Raw genomic sequence first — 20285 nt, forward strand, 5'->3', positions numbered from 1 at the left:
AAAGGAACATTATTTTTTGCATAGTACTTTATTCCTCCTGATGCATTTATTTGGCTGTAAAGAAAAACAACAGCTGTGTATGCAAACAAATGGGAGCTAAAAGGTCAGATTCAGCAGAAGAAAGATTGCCCTAGACCTAGTTTGTATTTATGGAAGAGGCTAAGATATATTAAGCCATTTAAGAAAGAGATATAATGTAGTGTAAACGTGGTACAAGTGAATATGAGGTGAGAGAGGCCATACAAGCACAGCTGGGCTCAGGAGGGGGCTGCAGTCTTCACTGGCCTTGTGTCTGTCTGTTTGCATTGGGCCGCCCGCATACAAATGTAAAAGAAATTGATATGGACAGACAGTCTGACAAACGCCTGACAAAACTCTTCAAACTAATTGTCTTAAAGTTGTTACTTTCTATGACATTGGCCTTTAGTTTGCAGCATTTACAAAGACTCTTACTTTATATCTTTATGGTGCTGCTTGTCTAATTAATTTAGATTTACACTGATAAATAAACTGTGATTTTTAAAGCAACACTGGATGACTTTCCAGATGTGATTCAATGAAAATGGAAAGTTAAAATCTTGGAACATTCTCATTCTCAATGTTTTATATCATTTTCATGAAAATAAGCAAGTGAAGTCCCTCCTCCCGGCCAAGTACGAACCAGGTTTATGGAGATGCAAGATGGTTAAAGAAATGCTGTTTGTTTTTCAGGACAATAAAAACATCCAAAATGTATAAAGAGGCTTTTCTTTTACTCTATTTTTTAGCTAAAAGATTTCTTGATGAGATGAAAATGCTCTATTTGAGAGGGACTTGTTTAGTAGCACAAAGCAACTCACCTGTTGTAGTTTCAACTGAGTCAATTGTTTATGCTCAGATTGTGTTAAAACAAAAGTCAGATTAAAAACTCAAACTTCAGACAGAGCAGTCCCTCTAATTAGTTTTACCCCCCAAAGAATGTTGATAACATTGATAACAAATGTATAAGTAACTAGTGGTTCGAAGTTCATAAGTTTAGATGATAATGCATTCAAAGGCTATGTGTACTTCCTTATAGTTTGACATGGACTTTTGGCTTGATGTGAAATCTGCCAGTGGGCCCCAAGTCCCTCCACACTCCCTCCTCTTTGCACATGGTCCTCCACGTCTCTGCAGCCAGCTCAGCGACACTGTAAGTCACCTATTCACCACCATTCACCAGTCAGCCTTAAGAATAGCTCTCCCCTGCACCCTATTCAGCTTGACTCTGAGGCAGGTGAGTTTGAAGCAAAAAAGATTACCTATTTCCACCTCCCGCAAAATGATTTATGCTCAGACTTTTATCAGGAAGCGCCTATCCCCCCTGCAAAGATCATTCCCCTCGGTTTCACCTCACAACGGGGACTATTTTAAGCGTGGCTCATTAATACGGACTGATTGGATTCATTGTTCTGCGATCCTGATGGATGTTCTGTGAAGTTTCCTTTCTTTCAGCTCCCACCTAAAGCCCTCTTCAATCTTCAGGCGGGATTTTCTGCAAAGAAAAGCGGGTGCCGATGTCTTGAGAAACTTCGATAAATCAGCTGCCGATGGCTTTGTCACTTCAGTTCATTTAAATGGGGTTGCGTTCAGCTCACTCAGTCAAAGTATTCACCATGACAGCTGCGTCTGCCCCAATATCCAGTGGCCCTTTACGCTGTGGACAACCTCTCCGCTCTGTGCAAGAATGTAAGAAGTGCAACAAGAATGTAGAATGTACATTTGGTTTAATGTGTTAAATATAATATGTTAAGAAAGAGTTGGTGAAAACTGGTTGGTGACTTTCTAGTGATACACAATCAGTGAAATATGTGAAATGAAAAAAGAAAATAGCTGTTTATCCTCCCAGCCACAATTATATTTTCACAAATGTACCCTAATTTCCGGACTATAAGCGGCTACTTTTTTCTCACACTTTGAACCCTGTGGCTTATAAAATGATGCAGCTAATATATGGACGGATTATTTATTTATCAACACAGCGAATGTGCACACTGCAGAAAGCGCCACTGTCTGTGCAGTTAACGTGAAGTTGCAGCACTACCTAGTGATGTTGTCAGCGCACTAAAACAGTTTATCGCCATGTGATAAAATAGGTTATGATGCGAAATGAACATTAGTGAGTGGGATACGACTTAATAACCCATATGCGTTAAATGTAGGTAAGTGCGTAAATGACGAGAAGACATGGCTCAAACTTCAGTAGCTGGACATCCATTCATACCTGATTGATATGACTAGCCCCACCTCCGGGAGAGCCTGAAATCTGATGAAATTCTACAAGACACTAACATGATACAACATAGGACAATGGCTCTTTCTGCAAGGAGACGTGTAGTAGAGCGCGAAGTGATGTAGTCTGATAATCCTGTCGTAATATTATCATTTTATTCCCGTGTTACAGGGACTGTTTGGAAAAAAGCATGTACCGGTATTTAATAAAAAAAATATATATGAAAATCTTTGCTTCGTCAGGACCACCTTAGCTGGGGTAGGTACTGTATTGGACCTGTAAACTGTAAACTGCTCTATTACATTTCGTTGATGAGAAATATTAATATGTATGCATTACATTTTTTCCAAACATATTTTTGATGAAAGGGAAAAGGTCAAAGTTCATATTATTTAACCTCACACTAATGCCACTGCAACAGACAATCAACAATCAAAGTAAGTATTCAGCCCAGATTTACATTTAAGGTTAAAGGTCACTATTTTGGGACATAACAGGCTCATTTACAACCCTGATAAACAGCTCTCCTCAGAACAGCAAAATACAACTTTTTATACTACCGCTAATGATTTCCAATATTTTATACGCAAAAGGTCATGCTCATTATAATCTAATGCAGTGGTGTCTGGCTGCGAATAACTGTTGGGGACTGAGTAAATACCATATGAAAAGCACTACGTATACAGCCTATTTATCTTCATTATTATAGTTTCCTTTCCTCTATTGTCTGAAGATGTTAAAGACGTACAAATCAGATGGGATATAGGGCGCCAACATAATACAAAATAATAACACTTCTGCAATAGCACATTCTTATTGCACTGACTGTCATTGAATAAAGATGAGTCATTAAATACATTCTGTAAATTGTCACTAACAGAGGTTATAGAGCTTTAATAATTCTCATATGCGTTGCGCAGATCACCGGCTTCACCTCTATGTTTTTCACCTTATACATTAGTGTCTGCAGCATCATATACACTGAGATAATTGGTCCTGATCAGTTCCTGCAGAGAGGAGAGTGAGTGGGCTCTAGTCTGACTTTGAGGCAGGTTACATGAAGACAGCTCTATTAGACTCATCGCTATAGGAACCCAAAGTATTGCGATGTTCCCGCTGTGAGGCCGCTGCTGTGCGTTCTCTCTGGGTGAGTTATATGAGGGTCGGATATTTATATTACCCTTAACACTGTACGTCACTGCAGCCACTTCACCCTTATGCACTCAAAAGTACTCCAAACTTTTATGGTCTTCATGGATTCACGGACTTGATATAAGATTTAAAGGAAGTGTAATTTACTGTTGTTATGACGTTAGTGCCAAATGCACAGTACTTGAAATAGTCATAGTGCCATACTCAAAAAAGCATAGGTTTGGTTCCTATATAAATTAAGGTTTACTTGTACAATCCGTGTATCATTCATTCATTCCTTTTTCAAAATACAACCAAAAATAAGAAAACAAAAAAAACAACTGTTTTCTTCATTATTTGTCTCCAAAACTAAAATGAAAAAATGGATAACGATTCAGTCCTGATCTGGTCCCGGTCTCAGTCCCGTTCTCAGTCCTGGTCCTGACCTCAGTCTCGGTCTTGTCCCGGTCTCAGCTCTGATCACCCGACAATCTACATGGGTGCACCTCCGGGCCCTTCCCGACACTCAGTCCTATTTCAGTCCTGGTTTAGTCCTGGTGTAGTCCTGTTTCAGTCCTGTTTTAGTCCTGGTTTTAGTTCTGGTTCAGTCCGGCAGTTTAAGTCATAGAAACAGGAAACTGCTATTAGCCGTTTATTCCATTTCATTTAAAGACAAAATAGAAAACTGAATAAAAAATTTATCATTATCAATTTTTTCATTTTGGTTTTGGAGACAAATAATAAAGAAAATAGTTGTTTTTTCATTTTCTTATTTTTGGTTTCATTTTGAAAAACAAATGAACAAATGATTCTAAACTGGGATGAAATTTGAAACTAATCTTGGACTGGATCAGGACTAAATCAGGAACTAAACTGAGCTCACACCCAAACTCAACACAATCACAAATGTGAACAAAGCTTTAATTTACAATCACATAATTTCAAACTTTTACTTTTGTTTAAAGCATTACCTCATTGTAATTGTATTATAATGATAAAATGTGGTTTTGACAGGTCATTAAAGAAGTGATACAATTGTTGTTTCTCCTACTGTAATACAGGATAGACTATTCATGCACATTCATATATAATTTCTTATGTCATTTGTCAAATTGAAATGTATTAAATACTCTTTATTGTCACAGCAATGCTTGCATATAAATGACTGAATTACAGATTTGCAAATGTAAATGTCATGTTACAAAACAGATCAGAAATATAAGATGTAAACTTTCTTCCTTGTTAATGAATGTTCAGACAGGTTTGCGAATTCCAACTCACTTTGGTTTTGACTAAAGCTCGATTTGAACCATAATGAAGCACTTAAAGAGGAGCAGGTCTAAGGACAGGACCAGGGGAAATCAGCTGTCACAGACACACACTTCCGCTCTGCTCATTAATTACTTTTGCTGAGATGAGAGGCGTAGGTTAAATGAGTATTGATTGTGTCGGGCCGGTCTAAGGGCTGGTTTTAGTGGCCCTTTGCACACGTCACTGCTTGTCCATGTCCCCATTACTGTGGACAAGAAGGTGAGGAGAGAGGGACAGAGTGAGAGAGAGAGGGGAGAGTGGCAGTGTCAGATGTCATGTGCAAACTAGTTGGTCTCATAACTGTCACTGAAAGAAAACGTACATGCTTTATGTTTGTTTTTGTTTTTTTGTTTTGCTTTTTTTTCATTTCATTTTTTAATCAAATTTCAATTGAAATTATTTTGTTTAATTACAGCAAATATATATCCTTTTCTTACACATAATTTGTGGTGCATAATGGAGAGATAGGCGGTGTTCAGTGATTGGCTCAGACTGGCAGGCATGGCTCTGTCAGTCAGCTCCAGAGCAGCAGTAACTACAGAATCTGAATTTTTAAATAATTTATTTAGGGCTCAGATTATGTCATTTTCTGATCTGTTATAAGATTGTTTCCTGTATTGTTGTATTGTACACATATACTGCTTATTTAGGCTGAATTGTTTCCTCAGAAGGAAAACACTCTGTTCCATCTTGTGATTTCATGTGGTAATACAGCTCCACTTGAATCATTTGGATAATTTCTCTCTATTGATCTAAAATCTCTATTGATCTAAAGGTAAAACGTAGCTGTTAACATGAAAACGACCGCTTCATGATATTTTGTGTGTGTGAATGTGAATGAAACAAAACACAACTCCAGATATGTTTTGATGAGGTAACATGGTTTAAAGCTCACAAGAGGCAGTTTTGTGTAATATAGGACCTTTAATAAATAGTTCAGAGTACTGTCAACTCCAGTTAATGCTGTTTTTACACAGAAGTAGTGGAAAGTGAATGAATAATGCAGCACAAACAGTAATAGCCTGAAAGTTATGAGACTGCAATATTGATTTTGGTTAGAAAATGTCAGAGATACACTTAAAATAAATTCAAGATGTGAGCTGTGTTCATAAAAACATATCTGCTTTCCAAAAAAAAAAAAAAGACCAAATCTTTTCTTGTGAAATTAGCTCACACTTTAGTTTACACAAAACAAAAGAAACCATTTAAAACATTGATCTTCCTGTACACAGCCCTGTCCTCTCCCTGTAGACCAAAACACAAAAACTCTTCCAACTAACCCCAAGTCCCCCTTTCTCTCTCTGCCCCTCTGCCCCTCTCTCCAATGCCTGCTTTTGTTGTGTGACTGATGATTTTAATTACCTGTTAACTCCCCGTACCCAGTAGATAGACATGATAAATGTTTGGGGAGACTCCAGGTTGCACCATCTGGTTTGGCCCAGGATGTTGTAAGGAGCATTTCTCTTCTGTCAAGCCCAAAGACAGCCACCTCAGCGGGGGGTGGGACTGCAGGTGTACCGAGGGGAGAATCACGAAATGTCCCAGTTTAGATCCAGTTGACAGCTATTTAGTGTCATGAGGGTCACAATCATTTTTCCTCTAAGACAGTGAGCAGGGACAATATTCTTATGGAAAAACAAGCGGGTGTCTGTACGCAGTGGGGAGGGAGGTATGTGTTGGACAAACACAAAGCAAATCGTTGTGCTTTATATGGAGATTGTAGTGAAGAAGAGGGACAAAGGTGTATTCAATGTATGCAGAAGTACAGAGGAAGGCAGTACTGCAGTGAGGAGCAGGTGATATGCAAAGTACTATGATCTACTTTCCCCAGTGTTCAGATATTAGCATAGCCTGTATACAGGGGAATACTTAGTCCAAGAAGTAAACTTTGTGTGTGTAGCCTCCTTTAAAGGTGTGCTATGGAACTTTTCTGGTGGAGCATCTACTACCTGCTTCTCTTTATGGAGGTGTTATTGCTCCGTAGTAGGGCATAAAATGTGATTTGTCTTGTATTTGTTGAATTGCAGGTGTTTTATTGATTAAAATAATAATTTGAAAATCATGCATTCTTACTGGGAGCAAGATTTCTCACATCTTACCTGATTTAAAGTTTAATGCCTTAGTATGGAACATTTCATGCAAAGCAATATCATCTCCCTGGAGTAAAGGAGGTGGTGGGACCTCAACCAGAAAATGTACATAGTGCACCTCTGAAGTATGAAAAAGCTGTAGCTCAGTGGTTAGAGCAATCACATACAACCCCTGAAGTTGCTAGTTTAATCCAGTGTGTGCTTACAGTTGGTGTGTCCTTGGGCAAGGCACTGTGTGAATTCTGGTAGTATCGGAGGAGCCGATGGTGCAGATTGACAGCCTCGTTTTTGCCAGTCTGCCCAGAGCAGCTGTGGCTACAATAATAGCTTACCACCACCGACTGTGGAGTGAATGAATAATGCTCTGTAAAGCGTCTTTGACTGTACAAAAAAACACTATAGAAAACTGATCCATTATTTTCAATGAGTGAATGTTGGGCAGTATACAGTATTTAAGCTTTAAAATGCTACTTATACATATGCTATTGCTGAAGTAACTTAAATATTTTGGAAACTGTGAAAGACTCCACACTTCCACATAGGTCCAGAAATAACTTAAATCACAAAATGTCAAATTATATCAGAAAGTTTGTTTTTTTTTACCTTTAACATAATGATAAAATAAACTCCCACTCTCTCCCACCACTTGAGTCTATGTTTCCACTCTGCAGCCATCTGGTCACTACAAAAACAAAAGATTAATTAGCTTTTCATTTTGCTTTTCTTTGTCACGTTCAAGCATTGAGTGTTATACAGTTAGAAACCCCTCTGCTCCACTGCATATTAAAAATAGACAAATACACAAATGATTACACCAATGCTCAAACTTTTCATTGTGACAGTAACAATCAATTCCCATTTTCTCACTTTTACTGAAGCATCTCTCAAATGGCTGCAAAGAATCTCTTAAAGTGTCTCTAAAAGTACTTTTTACAAAATTGCATCTGGCTTCAAGCAGTGCAGCTATTTCCCCTTAATATCACAGTACGTCTCATGCTCCAATGGCTCATAATTATCACAAACAGTGCGAGTTCGAAACACGTATTAACTTGTGCTTCCTGGATCCATATCTCCACAGTGAATGCACAGACATGAGACACGCATTGATCCACTTTGAGTCCTGGCTTGGTCCTGGTTTGAATTTCAGTTTTAGTCCTCATGATAACTGTTCCACCTTTTAATGTCATCAAGTGGTAGTTTTCAAGTTAACATCTACCTTTTAACTTTTGTTTAATAGAGATTGGCAGTTCTAGGGCTGAAATGATTAAAATAGTTCTAGTGAAGGTGTATGGAGTGTAAAAACACAGTGAAGTGAAGTTCATATATTGCCACGTAACAAAAGAAAGTGAGTGTTTTCTGTTTGAGAGAGGAACACAGCCTAAATTTGCAGGGTTTGTGTTAAACAAAGCTGACTCTGTGTCATTCACTGTTAATATGTACATTGATTCAAATAAATCTCAACACAATATAAGTATACAGCATAATATCTGGCTTTTGGGTTTGGGGGAAATATTGCCCAAACCTGATTCCCTATTAAAATTTGGCAATGTCTGCATTTTAAAAAATGGTTAATGAGCCTTTTCTCAAGTTTTCAAATTTCAATATTCGGACTCTGCAGGTTTTGTGAACATGAAAAATATTACATATTTCAGCCAGTAAAATGAAATGTTAACTGAAAGGATCTTACTAAAATTCTAACTTATTGGTGAAAAACAGGAGATGAGAATATGAATAAATGAAGACAGACTATTTGTTATTTGAAAAATTACTTACTCATCCAAAGACAAATAACATCTGCTGGCAGGTTTTATTTGAGGTGTCAAAATGTGCTCACATTTCAGTAATGATGCATATCTCTCATTTTCATTTCACTGCAAATAATGTATTCCCCCTCTAAACTCATCTGCAAAATGTGTTTAGTTATTGTTGTGTTTTGTTACTATTAGCTCAAATAGAGATGTTGTTTTGTGTATTATTGTAATTCTCAAAGCATTCTTCTCTTCCCTTTCTCAGCCTAACACGCATCAATATCATCAAATAAACTTTTCTATTGTGCGTTCCTCCTCTTTTTGGGTCTATCTCTCCATCTACGGTGAATCACTGCTGTGTTAGGACATCGCTTAGACCCCGCTCGCCGCATCAATACCGCCCCTATTGATTTTTTTAAACAGTTAATGGAAGCCTTTGGGGCAGGAAAGCTAATTAAAATCATATGCAGGTCAAGCTCATTTAAAGACTCCCCATTAGTTTATGTTGAGCTTAACCACGCTTGACTGGAAAATCGATTCATTGGCCATCGTAATTGACTGGTGTTTCTAATGCCTTTCCAATGTGTCTGAGCGGCTATAGCAGGTCCCCTGGTGTATATGTTACAACTTCTGTAGGATAAGGGCATGAAAAATCATTGAACATGGCTGTCCTCAGTTCCAGGCAATCACACCTATGAGTTGAAATGATAAAATACTAGTCTAGCTTTAAGTGAATAATGATAAGATCTGGATTTTTGTAACACTTCATTCAAGGTAATGGGATGAAAATAACTAATTGTATAATAAAAGTTCTTTTTAACAGTGTGGTTTTCTTAACTCACTGGTCTGTTAACAAACAACTTTTATTTGGAAATAATATTGGAAGACCAAAATTAAAGTAATTGTATAATGCTTACTAGATTTCTTTTTCATCCTTATTTTTATTTTCACAACATTCGTACCATATATTCAGACAGCATTATAGCAATGCTTCAGAAATGTGCTCAAATGCCAAAATATATATATATACACATACATACATACATACATACATACATACATACATAATATATATACTTTTTCTTAGGCCTATATTTCCCTTTTGTATTGAGTAGTTATTGTAATGTAGTTACATGGTAATTACTTATGAAAAAAGAACAGTGACATCTAAATCATAAGTCTCATTTTACTTTATTTCATGTTAAAATAAGTTACCTAACCCAAAAATTACTATAACTTGCCCATTGTTAGTGTCTATAAAAGTAAAACAGAGCTGCAAAATGCATTGATTCCAATTTAATCTTAAAGCATGATATGACTGTGCTGTTAAGAACTCGTATGGTTCATTATTTGTTTTCACAATTATTTTGGATCTGAACACGTCTCAAACTAAGTGTTTTGTTCAGCATCACAATTTTAGCAGAATTTTTGTTCAACAGAGGAAAATTGTTGAAGACAAAAATGACCGCACCATAAATCCATTTTGATGTTACTTATTTAAGCTTTTTTATACCAAGATATAGTGAACAAAGAAATTCCGTATTTCTCATTACATGTAATCAAAACACTGAAAATTCCCAGTGATAATTTTCCCAAAAGTGTGCAGCCTACTAAATGATTTTTTATAGTTTTTAATTAACACAGTGACTCCAACACAGTATCACATGTGTACCTATTTCACAGGCAATCTGAACGTGTATTCCTTTGGGTTGAGTCATTTGTGTTTTCATAAACTGCACCACGTCGCCATCTTCACATTTCTCATATTGATTTGCAGGCTGAGATGAAAGCCCTCCTTTATAAACCCCCTAATGAATAATGCCTAAGTGTTTACTGTGCAAATTACCCCGAATACATTTTGATAACACAAGATTACACGCTCGATGGGATCTTCACTCCCTGATGCAGGTACAATTAATCTTAGCTGAGCACGACAACAGCCACATCAAACCCTTCTGTGTTTACAAAATCTCACAAGAAGAAATACTTATTCACACACGACTATCAGATCGGTCTCTATAGTGTAAGAAAAAGTGCAGATTTGTTTTCACTTCGATTCTCACTGCTTGTCATAGTCAAATTGTGCTCAGTTTGGTGTGCGTTTTGCCGAAGGATTTTGTGGCTTTTTATAGCAGTGTTGAATCATTAGCTGGTGTTAAGCTCCTTTCTGTGATAATTGCTATAATTTGTTCTAACAACATTCCCTCTCTGTTTGCCTTTGTCCTCTTAAGCGAGAATGATGGAAACTGCAAAACGAAATTGTGGGCTTTTAAATGGCAGTGAGCAGCTATAGACTTGTATTTAGACTAAACCGATGCAACAATGGGACCGTTATTATGCCTTTGCCTGAAACTTTACAACTTTCTGTTTGGATTTCTTTAATCCAAACAGCAATGCGAACTGCACTGGTCCATGGAAATGTTACTTCTTTGTCTGGAATGTTTCACAGTACGGCATTAAACCTTTTTATTTTCATGGAGACCAAACCAAGTTACATATCCGATCTGTAGAGAGGCAAACCCGCTCATAGATTTGTGTAATTGCAGTTGTAATACGCTCAAATTTGAGCTGTAGAGGGCTAAATAAATAACTTCTATGGCTAACTATTGTTTCATTCTGTTATTCATTTGTTGCATTTCAGACCTTTTAATGATTCTGTCTATTTAAAAAATGGTTTACTGGGATTATCCTGCTTTACTGTTATTGTGTCAGTGGCATAAAGTGGTAGTAGTAGTAATAGTCAGTGTTGGGGAGTAACAGATGTCATATGCCGGTGTTACGTAATCAGAATACAGATTATGAGTAACTGTATTCGTTACAGTTTCAGTTTCAATGAGTGGTAATTGGAATACAGTTGCTTTGTTGAAATAAATGAATTACATGGTGGTATTTTCCTGTTTTCACATTATGGGCTGTTTTTTTTTTTTTTTTTCCCGGTAATTCCATTCACTGCCGGAAACCCAAACAGAACGCACGCAATAAGAGCTATGTAAACATCTTATTAACGTTGGTGGTGTCAGTCACACAATGGACGAGATCGAGGAGCCAGTAGAACAGAGCCAGCAGTGCATGGGCAAAAACGCATTTGTGTATTGGAAATTCAGACATCACTTTATATTTAAAGAAGAGAGGGACAGGCGTGTATTGGGCGTGGTACATGGGGTTACACCGTCCACCCACTTCTCCTGGCGTGAGATATAAAAAAATAACAAATATAAAATTGCCTACAAGTTAAATGTCAAATTGGAACTATTGGTAATGGTGAAAACAACTTGCACAGGCTCATGATATCTCCAGTACTGTCTTATAGTGACCTGCCACATGAGGGGACGAGCACACAAACACCCACAAACACCCTCAAACACTCACCTTCATGATCATCATCAATCTGAGAACATGCAGACGACATCTCCTTCTGTACTGCGCAGACACCACCGTCCTTCCATGTGGGGGATGTGGTTGCTACATTCATGTAGTTTTAAAAAGCATGACAATATCAAGTAATCCAAACTATTTAGATTGCGTTGGTCACCTTAAGTAATTTAATGGATTCCATTACAAACTACATTTTGTGGTATGTAATCTGTAATCTCTAGGGGGATACATTTTAAAAGTAACCTTCCCAACACTGGTAGTAGTAGTAGTTGTTGTTGTAGTAATCATGTCCCTCAAGATTTGTAGAGACAGCATGATGTAAAGTATAGGAAATGCATTTTGGCTGACCCACTGTAGCCCATAATCAAGGCATGTATTGTGGTAGTTAATAGAAGATACTCTTTTTCACATTTTGAAGCAAATCTTGTCTGCAGGTGTAGCAATTGGCTAACAATTAAAATAACAATTAACATTATCATCTAATCCAAATCCATGAATCACTGAATGTACTGGCTGGCTTGGGTGATCTCAGAATTTGCAATTATGAACATGGCATTTAGAACAGTCAAAGAAGAAGTCATTTATTTTGCTCCATAAATCATGGGAAAAAAATAACAACTAAATGCTAAAATATGTAATACAAATACGAACTCCAAATGAATGTGTTTTACTTTGTTATTGTTATAATCACTTTAGTTTTATTGTTAATAAACTTTACACTAATAGTTGCCTGATGCTGATTGGCTCATTCTAGACAGAGGACAGGTGTAAAATATCGTTATAAAGTGTGGTTGGACTCAGAGGAGTACTGTGTGTCTGTGTTTATTGTTCCCTATCATTGGCAGTGTGCTAACAGCAGCTGCCAAACATATTACTGGGTCTTTGCTTGGTTTTCGGACTACATCACTGCGATCACCAGCCAAGAGCGCTGGCCTGGTCACACTCCCAGCTGTGTGAGCACAAAAGCTGCCACTGAGGACCATGGGACAAAGTATAAAATTAGACAAAGTTAGATCATGTAACATCTCGTCATTGCAAGCCACTTTCACTCTACAAAGATATGAAAGCACCTGCCTAATGTGCTGCAAACAAGCGGATGCAATATGAATTCTGACACCGTGTTAGCATGAAGCACTTATTCTTATTGAACTACAGTTGGTCATCTATTGAACTGGCCAAACCTTTTACTACTCTTCACTGCTGTTCCTTCCTTATTAGATACTAACCACACTCCAAGAACTGCATGTTTTATCCAGATGCCCTTTCTGTCAAAATCATCATTAGCTATATTACTGAGACTATGGAAAATTAGGTGAAGGCTGGGCTCAGCAAACATCCTCAGCCCATAAGCGTACGCATGGCAATTTTACAAGTATTCAAAAGCAGGATACAAAACAAACGCTGATGCGATGTGTAGTAGTTTCATTAGCAGAATGCACGTCTATTGTGCTGTGAAATGGGAGTGACTCAGAGCATCAAAAACTAAAATTAAACTTATTAAACATAACATTAATAAAAACATGTTAATACAGTAATACAGTGACATTTTCAAAACAATTAAAAGTAACATGGTGATCTAATATTTTTATGTGTTTGCAATTAATACCCAATAGTGTAATATCCCTCTTGTAAGTGTTTCAGGTGTCAGTGGTGATTATTTTGATGTTGACAGATGCATTGCCCAGTCTGTATGTGACCAATTTATTATATAAAACAAGACTGTCATATAAACTTATTAGGCCTATAACAGAACAGCTAATGAGATGTCAGCACTATTGGCCTATTGCATTGTATTGGTGCATTTTCTACTCCGTCTGCTCTGCTCATTTCTGCAAAGGACCAAATATGCACGTGTCCAAATACAGCTATATACGTCCGAATGTGCTCATGTATGCAAACATATAGACTTCACTGATTGGGTTTATAATGCACGATAGCTGTTTTCACTCACGCATGATATTAATATTGTACTTTCTGCCAACATTTCACAAAGAGTGCCAAACCTGGAGAGCCTATTAAGTGCAGGTTATTAAGAAGAAGCCAAGCATTAAAATAGATTTTATGTAAAAAAAAAAAAAAAAAAGAAAACCATGTAATGCCAGACATGTTAAGTGAATTTCAGTTTGGTGAAAATACAGAATTAACCTTGAAAATGAACTAGTTTTGATTTACTGCTTGTTTGGGAGAGTTCATTTTTTGTGTCAGTGTGCCATAAGATTGAGGTTATTTTATTCTCTATATATTCTAAAATCCACTATTCTTTAGATGTCGATGAGTATTTTGAAAGTATATACAGAAAAAAATTATTCATTTTCATCCTCTTTTCTCACTTAGTTTAAATTACAGTTCAGTGCTACAAAATGGTTACCTATAGATGTGATTTTAAATGACATATTCAGCTCATTGCCTGATTGCTCAGTAGGTAAAGGACAAAGCATGTGATTGCATGATGGAGATGCTATAAAAATCATACCTTTACTGTTCTCTATACAGCATCTGTCTGTCTCATAATATGGACATTTTGTGATGTCCCAAAGATATGTATAGATGGATAGGTAGGTAGGTAGTTTTACAGGAGGACTGGTCAGCAAATCCTGTGTCAGTTTGAAGGCAGCTTGAGAAGAGGAACAACCAAATGTGCATATGCATATCCAGTCAAATGATTACATGTGTTTGTTAAAATGCAGAGACTTTGTACTTATGAATTATAGCATAGATCCTTATTTTACATTTGTTAATTGAAAAATGTGATATTGATATAAAGTTCCTTCCTGTTCAAAACTACAGAAGTGAAAGGCTTTGCCCCTCTATAGTGGCAGTGGCAGACTTTTATCTACATATTTATTGCGGAAAAGTGGTTACATGACATTTTTTAACTCTACGTCTGTGATACGTAGTCCATTTCTTAAAACCAAAAACGCCTTTTTTTGTTTGAACTTAAGCCTTGAAGATAGAATACTGCAGGTTTACTCAAATATGTATGAATCAATCGAAATGCAACTGAGCCTGAACATCACTATAACAAGGTTAAAAGCTCATAATGTTGATTTAGCATACTATATTCCCTTTAAGAGGTCAGTGCGATGCAAACATCCTGTCAGATATTTTGCAGCACAGACCAGTTTACAAGAAAGCATATTTTTATTTCATACACCATAACTTATTCTTTTGTATTGAGTCAGCTTCCACTATAACATCCCTATAATGTACAATAATGACTCTTGGGACAGTTACATGTGCGGACCTCTCATGGGAGCACCACTCTACAATTACCCAACATGCAATATTTCATACAGCCAAGGTAATGCAATTGAGTCCAAGTAGCTTCATCGTTCTTATTTTCAATTAAAATGTGAATCTACGGGGAAAAGTCAAAACGCATGCATTTTTTACTCTCTCCATGGGAATAAATCCTTTGAAATCATATAATTGAATGCGGACCATGGACATGTGATAATTTTCTGCTGATAAATATAAAAAGCGTCTGTCTTCTGTAGTGTATGTGTTTGTGTGTGTTGCATAGAAAACGCACTGGAGTTGTATGGCCCATATACAGTAGCAGCTCTTAGTATTCAGCACACATATGGGTTAGACAGGCTGCCAGTCGGGGTCAAGCGGTCTCTTGTCATCAACAAGACTTTATACGGCTGGAAAAGAAAAGCTTCCGACTTTGAGGTGTATGTGAAGAAGGCTGCTCTGAAATGTGGTGATATGAAGGCAAATAGTAAATACATTCATGATTTACAGTAGGTTTTATTAGGCGTTTCAATGCACTGAAAAAAATCGAATACCTGGCCTCACAATGAGGAGTTACAAATATTAATCCGGATTTATGGAATAGATTTAAGTGCTTATAAGACTAATTGCTAACTGGTTTCAGGGCATTTCTGAGTGGTTAGTGGTAAGATAATGTAGCTTGAAAAAGAAAATGCATTAGCTGATGGGATGATTAAAAAATTTCTAACCCATGTAATTGACTAATTTGCTTGCTTGTAATATTGTAACAGTAATATTCACAATGCAGTGGTGGTATATTGAGTTTGTGTTTTATATTATTATTCACATGTGAACTTAAAAATAAACGTTCAGAAGTTCATAATTGAAACGGCTTGGGCATCTTATTACTAACTTTTTTGTGTCTTTTAAGCAAGAAATTTGTAAAAATTTTTTGGTATTTGCATTTTTTGCTTTATGATTTTGTCACTGTCTAAATAATTTCACCTAAACATAGAAATAGAACAATGACAACAAAACTGTATTACAGATTTCTTTTGGTCATTCAAACACTTACACTCCACTTTGTTTAAAACAACCACATTATTGACTGTATATAACTTCTTTGCCATTACAGGTCCATCTGTGGTCGGTGCCATGAAGAAGGACTGGGCCTCCCCAAACAGCATCGCCCTCTCCTGGCAGCAGCCGGAACAGACGGCCCTGCCCATTCTGGAGTACGAGGTCAAATACTATGAAAAGGTATAACAAACTCTATTTACTTTCTATATAACACAGGGAGGTTGTGCCAAGATTACAGTCAACCCATATTGAACTGCGTACTGCCCATCTTTATAGACGGCTCACTGCTACTGTATTGTGATAGCAGCTACTCATTTCAAACTGGTTGTGGGTGCTGCAGAAATTTAGCCTCGAGTGCACACAAGCGTAGTAAGCAATTTTATGTGACCAGGGCCGTGCTGCACAGCCAAATCTGGACTGGAGGTTGAAGCTGAATGATTACATTGTTAGAGATACAGTGGGCGCAGGTGGAGCTTGGCCAGTAACTTGGAGTCTTTTTAGTGGAGTTAGTAGACAATGCCAAACCACATCTCCATACAGTGGTGTTCAATTATTTATCATATAGATCAGGCGTAATATTAAAGGAGCTGTTTTCTTTTATGCCATAAAGTAAGGTTTGTTTTGCCCCAGTGCAGGTATATTAAAAGTAGCTGCTACACTTAAAATGAGACCACTCTGTGCTGTATGCATCAAATTACAAAGTGTTTTTAGCTGGTATGCATGCTAGTAGTTGTCAGCTTTTCAATGACGATAGCTAAGTGATGAAACATACTTATAAATTCAGTGTGGTGAACAATTAGGAAGCTAGGTATGTGTTGGAAAACCTCCACAAAAACACACCTGGAGTTGTGTTTTGGTCCATACACACATGTTTGAGTAATCCTATATTATTATTCTGTCTAAATTTCCAGAGCACGAACTGCTCTATTCCACCTCGTGATGTCATGAAGCAGTAGTTTTCAAATTAACACTTTTACTTTTTGTTCAGTACAGATTGGCATTTCCAGGGTTGAAAGTACCCAAATGATTCAAGTAAAGGTGTATGGAGTTTAAAAACACAATGGGGCACTTCATGTATTACCACATGACATCGCCAGATGGAGTGTTTTCTGTTTGAGAGAAGAACTCAGCCTAAATATGCAGGGTTTGTGTGTAAAACATGTGTGAATTAAACAAAACACAACTTCAAGTATGTTTTTGATGGGGAGACATTATAACATAGATTAGTAAATAGCGTAATATGAGTTATTTAAAGATGCAACATGTAACTTCTCCAGTGACGTGTCTGCCATCTGCTTGCCTCTGTGGAGATAGCAAATGAAGAAAATGTAATTCTGTCAACTGTAGTGAGAGAATACATTTCCCCCCTCATCCAAGAAGCATCTTCAGTTCTGAAGAACAGCACATAACATGAACAACACAATATCATAGGGCTGCATTGATTGGCTGTTTTGAAATGAGTAAATTCTCAGTATATACATACTTAGTCAACAAAAGTGATAAAAATTGTAGTGTACATAGGATCTGGTTAATATACAAACCTGCTATAAAACTCCTCATTATATTTTAATGTTCTATCTTTCTGAATGATTCTTTTCTTTCTTTCAGGACCATGAGCAGATGAGTTACTCCTCCACTCGCACCAGGGCTCCCAGTGTGATTGTTTCTGGATTGAAGCCTGCCACATGGTATGTCTTCAGTGTACGAACCAGGACAGTGGCCGGGTACAGCTCCTACTCCCCCAAATACGAGTACGAGACAACGGGAGACTGTGAGTACTTCATTACTGTATATCTTACATATATGATCTATCCATTACTTCATTATAACACTGAAACTTTCAAATATTTGAAGAACTTTTGAAGAACAAACAGTTCTGCTAAATGGCTTATCCACTGTTCACATGATAACACAATTTACTAGAGAACTTCCTTAGCTTTAGATAAAGGTTCACAAACTACATAGGACACAAAAAATGCAAAAAAAAAAAAAAAAAAAAAAAAAAGGTGCAGTATGTAATTTTTCTGCATGTCTCCAGGGAGTTGTTATTACGTGGCCTTGTATGTACAACTTTGGCATTAAACATCCAAGTAGGTCACATCACCAGGCAACATCCCCATGGAAACGTGTTGGTGACCCTCCACTATAAAAATTACATAGTGCAGAACTGAACTGGCCAGGTCCAAGAAATTCCCACCAATATCACTCAAACGTTCACAGGACAAGATCCTAGTTGCAAGACCACATAAAAAACATCAAACTCCAACCCAAACGACAGCAAATAGACTCACTTAACTATTAAAAATATCCTCTGGCCATAACAGTTATCAGCTGAAGACATTTCCGTGGCTGAAAATGCCTGCTGTAAGCAGAGGTGCAGGGTCAGGTGAAGTTCAGATGCCCTGGAGTCGCACTGGAGGCTCTTTGCATCAATGTCACAACAGCAAATAATAAGTGCAGAGGATCCCAAAGTCTGCATCTATATGTGCATACGCAGACTCATATTTTTAGACTGGTTATAGGGAAATGTATTCAAGAAACACATGAAATTTGAAGTGAAACAACAATGCCACACTCCCACTGGCTGCATCTCAATCCACTGCAGAGAAGTTTTAAATATGCTAAAAGTTAACACAGTCCCTTGGGTTGCCCCAGACTTGCATGTAAATTAGTTTCCGCGTTAGCGAAGTGGAAGACAAGCTCGTTCATTTGGCAATACATAATTTACACCTTTTTGATCCAATTATTTCATATGCTTTACTATGCATGCCTAATTAAACATGTTGTGTAATGGTATTTCTAGTGTAAAAATGTGTCTTTGCCAAAGAACTGTCAGTCACTTTGAATATATTTCCATTTTGTGTATCTATTTTTACTATTGTGGGACTTACAATTTAATATAATATATAACTTGACCTTGTTATTGATGTAGCTTCTTCTACATGTTTTGTCCTCTAAAATATCTCCATTGATCTTCCAGCTATTTCTGTTTAGAAGCTAGGTCAAATGTATCCTATTCAAAAATACCCTTGGATAATAGTATTTCATAGCAAAGAAATATGCCACATCAGCTTATTTCAGTTATGCGAATATGGTCTAATGAGCCTATTGTTGAGCATGCTACTTTTCCTGGGGGAAGGGCATCTGGGGTAGAACACATGCACAATTAATATGCAAATCACTGAATCTAGCAAACTTTTTAAAACTTTTTGAGATAATCTGAGAGAATCAGATGCTTTGATACCACAATAATTAAAAGAGTGGACATTATAGCAGCAGTAGTTGAGAAAACAACCATGTTTACCTATTGCTTTTCTCAGTTGCCCATTTATTCTGAATATATTTCAGATGATTCAGATTATATTTACACATTATACTATCCTAGAAGCTCATATATAAAAAAATAAGGAAGAATTTAAAGTTTAGACCCAATATGATTCCATATAACTCTACATGGATTATCTTACAAATATTCTAGGCGATGTTACAGAAGTGCAGCTGTTGATAATTCTATATGCATGTGTGGCCACTTGTTCTCAAACTTTGTCTCTAAAACAGATTTCCTCCCTGTGTCTTCCTATTGAGTCTAGTCTCTTAGGGAAAATGCCAATACCTGCTTAATGTTTTGATTGAATGTTTTTGTGTGTGTGTAGTGGATTTATTGGAAGTCGACTCCTAAAGTACAAAGGTGCGGCTGGCCTTTCATGTCAGGTTAGCTATTGTTGGGGGTGATTTGGCTGTGCTCTCCAAAGCCTCAGACCTGGTTTTATCTGTAGATCAGGAGGCATTGGGCCAGGCCTTTGTACTGGGCTGCCTTTTATGTCAAAGAGAAGGCAGCCCAGGCCCCTGTCGCTGCAGCTTTCTGTGGCCCTGTCCATCCCCCTGTCACTCACTGTCCACGCTCTGCTCCTCTGTCTCCTCTCCTGTCACTCGCTCACAGCCTTCTAACTCCTGTTTGTTTCTATCTCACTTCACTCGTCATTTTGTGATGGTTTATCAAATATCTATTCCGTATGTTTACTCCCCAACAAAGCCCAAGGTAAAAATCTGACCTTGAATATTGTTGCCCCAAACAGCCTATTT

At 37.3% G+C, this 20285-nt stretch overlaps 1 protein-coding gene across 1 annotated transcript in view; it reads left to right on the forward strand.

The window, feature by feature from the left end:
• Window positions 1-20285, forward strand: part of LOC110156043 (ephrin type-A receptor 6-like) — a 186121-nt gene that overhangs the window by 141424 nt on the left and 24412 nt on the right. The window contains exons 5-6 of the mRNA XM_020920227.2: window positions 16258-16382; window positions 17811-17973. Of these exons, the coding sequence (XP_020775886.1) occupies window positions 16258-16382; window positions 17811-17973 (288 nt within the window). The remainder of the gene's footprint in view (window positions 1-16257; window positions 16383-17810; window positions 17974-20285) is intronic.

This window comes from Boleophthalmus pectinirostris, unplaced genomic scaffold (genome assembly GCF_026225935.1).
Source record: "Boleophthalmus pectinirostris isolate CB_2022bp ecotype Guang Dong unplaced genomic scaffold, ASM2622593v1 HiC_scaffold_1, whole genome shotgun sequence".
NCBI lineage: Eukaryota > Metazoa > Chordata > Actinopteri > Gobiiformes > Gobiidae > Boleophthalmus > Boleophthalmus pectinirostris.